At 36.8% G+C, this 12,291-nt stretch overlaps 1 protein-coding gene across 3 annotated transcripts in view; it reads right to left on the bottom strand.

Annotated features, from left to right (window-relative positions):
- GPCPD1 (glycerophosphocholine phosphodiesterase 1) overlaps positions 1–12,291 on the bottom strand; it is a 62,929-nt gene that overhangs the window by 26,794 nt on the left and 23,844 nt on the right. For all 3 annotated transcript variants that reach the window (XM_082670893.1, XM_082670894.1, XM_082670895.1), the window contains 5 exons: positions 8,815–9,046; positions 6,517–6,679; positions 6,080–6,212; positions 5,259–5,313; positions 834–926 (listed from right to left, as the gene is read on the bottom strand). In XM_082670893.1, the coding sequence (XP_082527019.1) occupies positions 834–926; positions 5,259–5,313; positions 6,080–6,212; positions 6,517–6,679; positions 8,815–9,046 (676 nt within the window). The remainder of the gene's footprint in view (positions 1–833; positions 927–5,258; positions 5,314–6,079; positions 6,213–6,516; positions 6,680–8,814; positions 9,047–12,291) is intronic.

Genomic DNA, 12,291 nt, shown 5'->3' with positions numbered 1-12,291 from the left:
AGAAATTATATGCTTTTTAAATCTCCTTCTGGACTTTCTCCTCTATCATGCCCTCTTTTCCATTCTCACTGTCTCTACTCCAGTTCTGGCTTGTCTTAAGGTTTGGCCCACATTTCCACTCCCCTTGTCTCTAGTCTCTGTCCTCTTAAGTTGTCCTTACATCAGGTATCAAAATATTCATCTGAAAGTTTACTTCTAAAACATTTCCCTACTTGGTTCAAAAGTCTTTCAAAAGAAGTCCCTAGCTCCTAAGTCTAAACCCCTGAGGCTCTCCACTATCTGGCTCCGAAGCACTTCTCCAATTTTATTTTTCACTGTGGCTCTTACCACTAGTCAAATCATATAAGCTTATTAACTTGAGAAAAAGCTTGAAGCAAAAAGAGAAAGGAGCCTGAAAACAAACACTCTGATAGCTTCCTTTCCTGCCTCAACAGAGGGACAGTGGCAGAATGATACAGAAACCACGTGTAATATCCTTTTTGTTAAATAGCATTAAAAAAAGAAAATTCAGCCATACAGAGAAAATACTCTAGAAAATTAATTCCTGACTCCTCCCTCTCTCTTGATGTTGTAGGAAGGAGCTTGAGAGAGGAAAGAACTGGCAGTAATTCCCTAAGAAAATGAACTAACCAACTCTATTAAATAAATAATTAAATATATAGTCATCCATCAGTATCTGCAGGGGATTGGTTCCAGGACTCTTCACAGATACCAAAATCTACAGATGCTCATGTCCCTTATATAAAATGGCATAGTATGTGTATACAAAACTTCCTAGTTTTAAAACCTACTGTCTAACTGTAAGAGTTTAAAATAAAGGAATTTCTACATACCTTTTTCATAGTCAAACAACAGGTCAGATCATGATACACTACAGGCACAAAATCTTTTGAAAGATGTACATCAAATTCTACAAAGGCTGCACCCTGACAGAAATAGAAGAAACAAGTATTTGAAAAATATTATCTGGCCCACGATACATCTAAAACTATAAGAACATGAGAAATTTATTGTTCACCATAAAATTATAGACTTGTACACACAAAACTTCTTCATGAATCATTTAATGCTATACTTCAAGCTTTTCTAAAAGGTAATTTCTTCTTTTAAAACAATTATAATTTCTTTTTTGCAATAGCACACCAATTTTTTCCTGGCAAAAAAATGGGTTCTGATCCTACTCGAACACACCCTGGGGCCCTTCTGTGGCAGTGGACAGCCTCCACCAGTGTCACCTCTGCTATTGCTATTAGCAGAAATGGCGCCTGGAGCATGGCTACCTCGTACCTCATTGCCCCTACACACCTCAGATGGACAGGGGAACCTCAACGGTGAGGTGGGAACAAGAATAAGCTTCAGTCTCTTAGCTCTGCTCCTTGGTGCACTTGAGCAGTACACTTTACAACCTTTCTTAATAAAACCTCAATAATCAGATTAAAGAGGAAACTATAACTTCTGCTGAAAAGAAAGAGAAAGCAGAAATGGGCAACAAGAATGATGCATATGCCAAATTTCCTAATAGAAGCCTAAACAGAAGAAAGGTGGACACAAATTAGACTTAAGTCAGATCCATCATGACATATGAATTAATCCAAATAAAGGCTGAGAACATAAACTGACATACAAATTTGTGCATTCACTAAAAGAAAGCCAGCTGGGATCAAAGAATACAAGGTTTGAGGATTCTGTAATGTGTCTATGGCCCAGACAAGTGCTGTATAAGAATGGATGGACACGTTTCCATCCCTTACCCTAGCTTTAGGTCAAGGAAGATGCTCAACTTTTCAGTACGTATGGATCAGAGACTAGAACAAAAGGAGCCTACTTCCTCAATGACTTCTGAAGCAGGAAATAAGCTTAGCTCCTTCTATTGTCAACAAGACAATGACACAAATCATTTTTACCAAAGAGAACAAACCCTATGTCCCCTAAATAGTTACAATGATTAAAAGAAATTATAGCTTTCCAGTTTAAAAGTTTAATTTTACATGATCACCATCCTTTAGAAAGATAAATTTACTAAGAGGTAAAACTTGATCTCAAAATTCATGTGTAAGGGACTTCCCTGGCAATCCAGTAGTTAAGACTCCACGCTTCCATTGCAGGGGTGCAGGTTCGATCCCTGGTCAGGGAACTAACCCCGCATGCCGTGCAGTGCAGCCAAAAATTTTAAAAAAAAGAAAAAATTCATGTGTGAGCAAGCTTTAAGAAATAAGCCAATAATAACCAAAATCTCTTCAAAGATGTCTTTAACATTAAAATCAAACCAGATTTTCATAACTAACATAAGAGCCATAAAAGTACAAAGGGTTTCGACAGAAGAAAAGGGCTTAATGAAATCCTCTCTCAAAAAGCAGAGACCCTAGGGCTTCCCTGGTGGTGCAGTGGTTGAGAGTCCGCCTGCCGATGCAGGGGACACGGGTTCGTGCCCCGGTCTGGGAAGATCCCACATGCCACGGAGCGGCTAGGCCCGTGAGCCATGGCCGCTGGGCCTGCACGTCCGGAGCCTGTGCTCCACAACGGGAGAGGCCACAACAGTGAGAGGTCCACATACCGCAAACAAAACAAAAAAGCACAGACCCTAAAAATTCTTTATCAGGGATCTTCATGTGTTGACAGCTAATAAAACCACGCTTAGATTACTTAGCTACAGTGAACTAAAACTCGTTCCAAATAATGACCTACAGCACAACATACTCACAGATTTAATATTCTTTCAATACAAAAACAGAACTATCCACTATTAACATTTTTAAATATCAAAATAATTATGATAATCAATCTAATATGTCATGAAATATAAAATGCATCATTATTTTATATACCACTAAGAGGGAGAAAAAACAATGCCAATCAAACCATGACAAGCTAAAACAGCTGTAAAACTATCCCAATTTTAGAGATATTAAAATATGAAAAAAGTATGTCTTAGAATAGATGTTTGCTCATATAAGTGATAAAGTTAAACATATGACAAATCAAATTTATTTGGTGAACTATTTTAAAAAAGGCTAAGTTTAAGGCATGTGGAGGACACTGGGAAAAAAAAACAAAATAAAATGAGATGTTCCTCCATTTTTCCCTTAGTTTAACTTGAGAACATGAGGCTTAACTTGAGGTACAGTGGAATGTGGGGGGAAATAATGCAGGTTCTTGATTAAAAATGTCAAGTTTCAGGTGCTGAAAAAACTAAAAGCTGAAAAAAGAAAAAAGGACTATCTCTGAATAATTACATAAAAGGAGTTAAGAAATTCAACATAATCAAGTTGGTATACAGGATGCAAACTGACAGACTTCAAAAAGTGTTACATAAAATCACTATCAGGGCTTTCCTGGTGGTGCAGTGGTTGAGGGTCCGCCTGCTGATGCAGGGGACACGCGTTTGTGCCCCAGTCCAGGAAGATCCCACATGCCGCAGAGCGGCTGGGCCCATGAGCCATGGCCGCTGAGCCTGCGTGTCCGGAGCCTGTGCTCCGCAACGGGAAAGGCCGCAACAGTGAGAGGCCCGCATACCACAAAAAAAAAAAAATCACTATCAAATTCTTCTGTAAACACTATTTCCAAAGTGAGTATCTAAATAAGCATAGTAATTCAATTGATGAAATGCAGTGCTTAATGCGGAATGTTTTTCATGCCTCAAACACTTAAAATGTTATCTCAAAAAAAAAGGATGCTTAAAAAACAAACAAATGGGACAGAATTAAACTTAAAAGCTTTTGCACAGCAAAGCAAACCATCAATGAAACGAAAAGACAACCTACTGAATGGGAGAAAATATTTGCACGTGATTATGACTCATAAGGAGTTAATATCCAACATATATAAAAAGCTTATGCAACTCAACATCAAAAAAACAAACCACCCAAGTAAAAAACTGGCAGAAGAAATGAACTGACATTTTTCCAAAGAGGAAATGCAGATGGCCAACAGGCACATGAAAAGATGCTCAGGGACTTCCCTGGTGACGCAGTGGATAAGACTCCGTGCTCCCAATGATGGGGGCCCAGGTTCGATCCCTGGTCAGAGAACTAGATCCCATATGCATGCCACAACTAAGGAGCCTGCCTACTGCAACTAAGACCTGGTGCAACCAAATAAATACATAAATATTTTTTTTTAAAAAAAGATGCTCAGCATCACTAATCATTAGGGAAATGCAAATCAAAACTACAATGAGTTATCACCTCACAACTGTCAGAATGGCTATCATCAAAAAGAACACAAATACAAATGTTGGAAAGGATGTAAAGAAAAGGGAGCCCTCCTACACTGTTGATGGGAATGTAAACTGGTGTAGCCACTGTGGCAAACAGTATGGAGGTTTTTCAAAAAATTAAAAACAGAACTACTATATGATCCGGCAATTCCACTCCAGAGTATACAAAGAAAACAAAAACACTAATTCGAAAAGGCATATGCACTCCAATGTTCACAGCACATTAGTTACAACTGCCAAGATATGGGAGCAACCTAAGTGAATGGATAAAGAAGGGGTGTGTGTGTGTGTGTGTGTGTGTGTGTGTGTGTGTGTGTGTGTGTGTGTGTGTGTGTGTGTGTGTACACATACACACACACACACAATGGAATACTGCTCAACCACAGAAAAAGGGTGACATTTTGCCATTTGTAATAACATGGATGGACTTGGAGGGTATTATGCTAAGTGAAATAAGTCAGAGAAAGACAAATACTGTATGACATCACTTAGGTGGAATCTAAAGAACATAACAACGAGTGAATATAACAAAAAAGAAACAGACTCACAGATATAGAGAACAAATTAGTGGTTACCAGTGGGGAGAGGGAAGGTGGAAGGAGGGGCAATAAAGGGGTAGGGGGTTAAGTGGTACAAACAATGAGGTTTAAAATAAGCTACAAGGATATATTGTACAACATGGGGAATACAGCAAATATTTTATAATAACTATAAATGGAGAATAATCTTTAAAACTTGTGAATTACTATATTGTATAGCTGTAATTTATATAATATACATCAACTATACTTCAAATTAATTAATTAATTTTTTTAAGAGGATGCTTAGGATTCCATTAACTTCAATCTTCACCATGAATCTAAATAAAAATGCCTAGAAATACTTTACCTTCACTTAGAAATATATTCAGAAAAAGCATAAATATTCTCCCTTTTAACCTATTAATGCAGACTGAAGGAAGCTCTCCAGGCCTACATTTCTCTACTTTTCTACCTTTGGACCATCAGTCCAAAGTTGTTTAAAGAAAGAGAGATTCACTTACATGACTAGCAGCATTTCTTAAAGAAGCAATAGTATTTTCCTGAACTTTAGCAAGCCTGCAAGAAAAGAAATATATAGAAATATAGTTATCATTACTATAGAAAAAAAAAATTTAGTAAAGAAGTCAACTACATTTTAAACAATGGACATAGTACTTATTCTCTATTTTGAGGCTAACTTTGCCATCCCCAAAATAAGACTGTGACCATGACTTAGTTGGTGTGTGCATTCATTCCATAAATCAAGCTCTAACAATTTTAGGTATTTACAATCTGAATACAGATATATCCTATACCACCCCATACCTCCCCAAGTGAGGTGACCAGTTAAGGAAAACAATCCTTTGCAATGGGCATGAAGTAGTGGAGAAACTTGCTCCCTGCATTGAAGCCTCAGGTGACTTGATACTGGCAGACCAGGGAAGGGTGGAAAAAGGCAGACACACCAACAGGGTGAAAGAACGGAAACTGTACTGAGAACTGGTGAGGAAACTAAGACCCTGAGAGAACAACATGCTGAAAGTCAGGACCACAACACAGACACACTGATATCATCAGGCTGACTGCATCAAGCTCTCCCCTCCTGGCTTTCTAGTTTTAATGTCTCTCTCATCAATTCAGCAGAATACTAAAAAGACTGACCAGAATCTTACAAGAGAGTTAGTCTCTAATTAATTTGAACTGGAAACCCCAATTACCAAATTACATTTAAATCCCAGGGTAATAATTAAAAGGATCGTTTGACCTTTTAGTTGGTCAAACCTATTTAACCTTATCAAGCATGAGCTACCAAATGCTAGTACTACTCAAATATTCAACCTACTGAGCAGTTGTTGTAGAATTTCCTGCACCTCGATGTCCAACATCCAATGGTATTCTTGGCTTCCAATACTTGGAAAATGAAGATTTCATGTCACAATTGTATCCTGGTAACGGCTTAATAATTATATAGTCAACTTTCATATGAAAAAAGGGGGAAGGGAAATAAAGACAATTAAAAAGGCTATGATGAGCTCAATTACACTTAAAAACCACTCAAAACAGCTTTATCAATCGATCAAATAGAAAGAAATCAAGTCAAAACGCATTCAAATTAAAGCTTCCAGAAAATTAGATATGTCTTTATTGTTACTGTATTTGTTAATATTCTAAAACAATTTATTAATTCTTTACCATTCTCAAAAGCTCAATTTGAAACTAATTGAAATCCTAACTTAATCTGCTTATTTGTAAAGGGTCACCCTGCTTCTCCAGGCTTACCTCTCACTTTGCCTATTGTTTTTCTGGAATTTCTGCTCATGATGGGAAGAGTAAGGATTCCAGCACTCTTCCCACTCTCTGCAATGGTGGATGATAAGAGGCACGCTGTACCCACATGTCCAGGAAGAGTGTCGCCCTGAACTATGTGTTCACTGAGATCTTCCTGAAAAATGAGGTTAAGAATAACCCAAATTCTTATACTTCAATATTTTCCATTTAAAGATCAAAAGACATCCTTTAAAATCAACTCAGAATCTATGGAGGAAGATCAGTATGAAACACAACCAAATTTATATTCAGGTACTTTAGATAGCTTTGTTGTAATGAGTAACACATTTTCTTTTAGTATATAAAGATATTTAGTATATAGTATATTTAAGATTTTATGTGTTACTTTATTGATCAAAACTGTTGATTTGCACTTCTGATACTCTAACATGTATTAGGCGAATATAAAGCTCAGACTGAAAGTTTCTAAGTACTTTTACATTCCAAGACTAAGATATACCTGTAGTGACTTTTAATGTATATTTTATTCTTTAAAAATGCATCTACACAGATGACACAGAGGGATAGGACACCAAATACTCAACTTTGAGATTATACAGCATATTTCATCCACCTAGTCTATGAATAAATTTGTATTTCCAAAACTGCTAACCAAATGAAAGGGAAGTTAGGCTGCTCGAGAGATTATTAAGAGGTAGGTACTAAAAGAACAAGGAAATGTTCAACCAAAACCTCATATTTTTAGAATAAAAGTCTCCCAGATCTTATTAATTAGGCAAGATCTAATTATAAGGTTATAACTTTATTATAAGTGTTACTTACTGGATTCTAATCCATCCTGAATTTTGCTTTTTTAAGAAACAGTGGCTAGGTGCTACTGTTGGGCAAGGAATATTCCCTACTCTCAAAAAGCTAAACTCTAATCTAGTGGAAATGAGAGTGGAAACACCAAAGAGCCAGGACCTTAGGGGAGGACCCAGTGTTATTCGTGAGGAGCAGCTGAACAGCCCATAAGCAGAGAGCTCTAGTGTAAAGTGGCACAAGCAGCTCTGGAAAGTTGGCAGCACAGACTCTGAATAACCTGGCACAATTTTCATAGCAACTATTTTTTCTTACATATTTATACTATCAAGTAAAGTTGCAAAAATGGGTCCACTGTTACAATGAATTCTTATAAAATGCTTCAATAAACCACAGACTTCAGTCATAAAGGACTCAATCATGCTAGTTACATCAGTTTGCCACCAAAAGTTACACAGTCTGCACTTCTCTCTATCCTTGGAAGCTCCTCTGGATACAATTCATTTATATTTAGAATAGACACAGACATCAAGACATCTGGTCTTGATTTAAAACATCAATTCTGAATTCTGCAGCCTGTGGAATGAAACCCCATTCACAGAAAGATAGACAAAATGAAAAGGCAGAGGACTACGTACCAGATGAAGGAACAAGATAAAACCCCAGAAAAACAACTAAATGAAGTGGAGAAAGGCAACCTTCCAGAAAAAGAATTCAAAATAATGATAGTGAAGATGATCCAGGACCTCAGAAAAAGAATGGAGGCAAAGATCGAGAGGATGCAAGAAATGTTTAATAAAGACCTAGAAGAATTAAAGAGCAAACACCTAGAAGATTAAAGAACAAACAAACAGAGATGAACAATACAATAACTGAAATGAAAAATACACTAGAAGGAATCAATAGCAGAATAACTGAGGCAGAAGAACGGATAAGTGACCTGGAAGACAGAATGGTGGAATTCACTGCCACGGAATAAAATAAAGAAAAAAGAATGAAAAGAAATGAAGACAGCCCAGGAGTCCTCTGGGACAACATTAAATGCACCACCATTCACATTATAGGGGTCCCAGAAAGGTAAGAGAAAGAAAGGACCCGAGAAAATATCTGAAGAGATTACAGTGTAAAACTTCCCTAACATGGGAGAGTAAATAGCCATCCAAGTCCAGGAAGCACAGAGAGTCCCAGGCAGGATAAACCCAAGGAGAAACATGCCGAGACACATAGTAATCAAATTGACAAAAATTAAAGACAAAGAAAAATTATTGAAAACATCAATTCTGAAGTTCTCAATTATAATTTTAATAGTACCTGAATCTGTCAACTCTTGTGTTTTTAAAATCTGCTAACATGTATAGAGGAGTAACATCTAAAAAGTTGTATGAATCATGCATTTATACAAATTAACCTATGATAAAAATCAAAGCATATGTAAAAATAAGCTCTTGTCTGCGTTGTCTCTCACCCCTCTCAGTGAAATATACTCACCTCAAAAAAATCAAATATTAGTTCCAGGTTATCTGGTTCCATTGTCTGTATACTATACTCTGTCCAACGATCAGGCTGTAAGCCATACCCACACTCCGGCTGTGAATGCCTGCACTTGAACTCATTGTCGCTTATTAAGGATATCTCCAGACTATTGGACATTTTGTGAAGAACAGTGGGAGATACCCTATCATCGTCATCTTCCTCCAGACCCTCTAGTGTCAACTTTACCCTACATAAAAGGAAAAAATAATGAAATGCAAAAAGTGAAAAAGAAGGAAAATCCATATAAATGTTACCAAAACATTAAATTTAAAAATGCTCCTTGTATATGCTAAACCCTCAAATAAAAATATTACGCAGACTACACATACTACAGGTTAAGGCATTAGTTATACTTTATAAAATAGTGATTTTTTTATCTCCACACATTTCTGCAAAGTATTAAAATGAGATAAATGCTCATTATGCCTAAGGCTGTTTTTATTAATTCTTTAGGTTTTTTAAAATGAATCTAAAAGGGCATTTACTATTATCCATTTATAATTGGCTATCTCAATTTCTTATGAGAAGTTTCACAAATATATATATAAAACAAGTACAAATTTGAACCATATTCTGTTAGTGTGCATTAAAAGACTGTTAGAGTTCGTAGTTGTAAATTTTTAAATTTCCTCTTTCTTCTCACCACAGTGAGTCCACGTACTTTGTGAACAGTACATCATTAAAGAAAACTATTGTATTAAATATATATATTTGCATGTATTCATGGTTTTTATGTATGTATATTTATATGTATGTACCTTTTTAATGAAACAAATGAATAAAAAAATAAACCAAAAGTCTAAAACTCTTACAGACTCCACAGCAATGAAAACAAAATACAAGTTACCCAAGCTATTGGGTCACAAAGACTAGTTTACTCCCAATGAGAAGCGATTAGTTGCACACAGCACTTGTAATGCCAAACAGTCAACTCAATTCTAGAATATTTCTTGCACCAACTGGAATGTACATAGATTAAACAACTTTAATACCAGTGACGTAGAAGCAACGTTATTGTACAGAATACAGCTGCGCTAGGAAAACTTTTCATTCTAGATTTAAATGAGATCCACTTAATAATACAAGTAACAGAACTGTATTAGTGAGGCCTGCTCTCTCCGAATGACGCTGCTGCCTTCAACCACCGTGCAGACTTGCCTCATAGGCACACACTCTGAAACCTTCCAGAGGGGATATGAACACAGGTTATTCAATTAGTAATAAGGTTCCGTAATCATACTGTAAAACCAAAAGCAGCACCACTTTAATAATCCAAACAAAAATGATCATCTCTTCTCTCCAAACTTTTAGGAACAGTTCTGAACAACTGATTTTGTTGGTCAGCCTGAAGGAACAAACATTCTCTACCAGGACATATGAAAAGCGACCACAAGTGGATAGTAATGAACAAGCAAGGAAGAAATGGAAGATTAAAAATGGCTATTCCAGGGACTTCCCTGGTGGTCCAGTGGTTAAGATTCCACGCTCCCAAAACAGTGGGCAGGGGTTCGATCCCTGGTCAGGCAACTAGAATCCCGCGTGCCATAGCCCCCCCCCCAAAAAAAGGCTAACCTACAAATAGCAATGTGCATCTATGCCCCCCCCAAAAAATCAAGTTTAAAGGGATCTATGAAAGAATTTAGTTCTAAATGAACTAAACATTAAAGGTTTTACTCAAATAGCTATATAAATGTTATAGTCTATCATAAGTAACACTGCTTTCCAAGTTCTGGTGGAATCAAGCGAAAGAGAAACTTGTGTTGTTGAAAATGTGGTGGTAATGAGATAAAACATCATGTCTAGTGTTTTATTTAAAATTTAAATGCTGTTGCTAAGTTTTTAAAAGTCCTGATAAACCTGCAGATAAATTTATTTTCTAGCCACTGAAGGCTTAACCTATTGATAATATGAATTTTGGGGGAAAAAGATGGTCAAAACAACATTGGTTTCTAGCTATGCAATTATTTCAGTAGGAATCAGTCACTTAATTTGTAGAGCCCAACTAAGTATGGTTATAAAAATCTTCCAGTTTAAGCTTAAGCAATACAATAATATAATCAATCACTATATAAACAAGAACAGTACAGGACTCAGGATGCATGTACAATGCAATCAGAACCCCATTAATTATCTATTAATTTTTTTTTTTTTTTTTTGGCCACACCGCAGCATGCAGGATCTTAGTTTCCCAACCAAGGATCGAACCTGTTCTCCCTGCAGTGGAAGCACAGAGTCCTAACCACTGGACTGCCAGGGAATTCCCTCTATTAATTTCTTATAGTCAAAGAAAAAATAAATCCTAATAAGCCCAACCAACCAAGGCTTTATCTTCTACTGCTACCTTTATTTCAAGGTCTTATGCTAATAAAACACTTTACAGCGGTTAACACAATTTGCTTCTTTTAACATGTAAATAAAATATTCAGTTATTTATGACTAACTGGTTAGAGAATCTCTGTGATCAAATGGATCTTGCAGATCAGCCACGTGGTCCAATTACCTAGGTTTTTCAGAAGCAAAGCAGAGGCCTAGAAAAGCTAATGAACAGAGGCAAGGTACACCCAACACTCTTTACTCACAGAATAGCCAATGGAAAGGGCTGTGAAGTGTTACCCACCCTTTCCCTTATGTATTTTATTACTGGTATAGGTAAGTACTATAATATTTTCAGCAGTTATTGTAAAACATTTATGGATTTACAAACTGCAACATCATTATCAATTTTATTCTGAAGATAGTAAGTATTACTATTAATTACTTCAGTTACTGAAAATGGCCCTTTCAACCCAGCCCTGACATTTTGTCAGAAAAAGCTGCATAACGTATCAAGACTTAGAACTCTCAGTCCCAAAGTTATAAAAATTCAAATGATAGGGCTGCCTCTGTCGTTGAGAAATCAGTTCACTCAAAGATATAACATGGTAGGGCTTCCCTGGTGGCACAGTGGTTGAGAGTCCGCCTGCCGATGCAGGGGACACGGGTTCATGCCCCGGTCCAGGAAGATCCCACATGCCGCGGAGCGGCTGGGCCCGTGAGCCATGGCTGCTGAGCCTGCGCGTCCTGAGCCTGTGCTCCACAACGGGAGAGGTCACAACAGTGAGAGGCCCGTGTACCACAAAAAAAAAAACACAAAAAAGCCCCACATATACATGGTGACATTACAGAAAAATTAAGTTACTTACTATTCTGTTATTTATACAAAGCTTGACACCTAAATCTTCTTAAATTAAGATTAAAATTAAACTAACCTGGAACTGCTATGGTAACTGTGACCTTCTTAACGGAAAAGTTTCTCGTTTTCAAGCCACCGGAAAATTTAGGACACTGAAGTATATTTCCAACAATCATTTTTCTCTGTTCATGCCATTCTCCCTTCATTTAGCTCAAAATCATTTCGTTATGTCAATTTTAAAACAAAATATTTATTGCTAC

This window comes from Grampus griseus (assembly GCF_964374135.1).
Source record: "Grampus griseus genome assembly, chromosome: 14".
NCBI classification, from domain to species: Eukaryota; Metazoa; Chordata; class Mammalia; order Artiodactyla; family Delphinidae; genus Grampus; species Grampus griseus.
The sequence above is the reverse complement of the archived record's forward strand: the minus strand, read 5'-3'. Positions and strand labels throughout refer to the sequence as shown.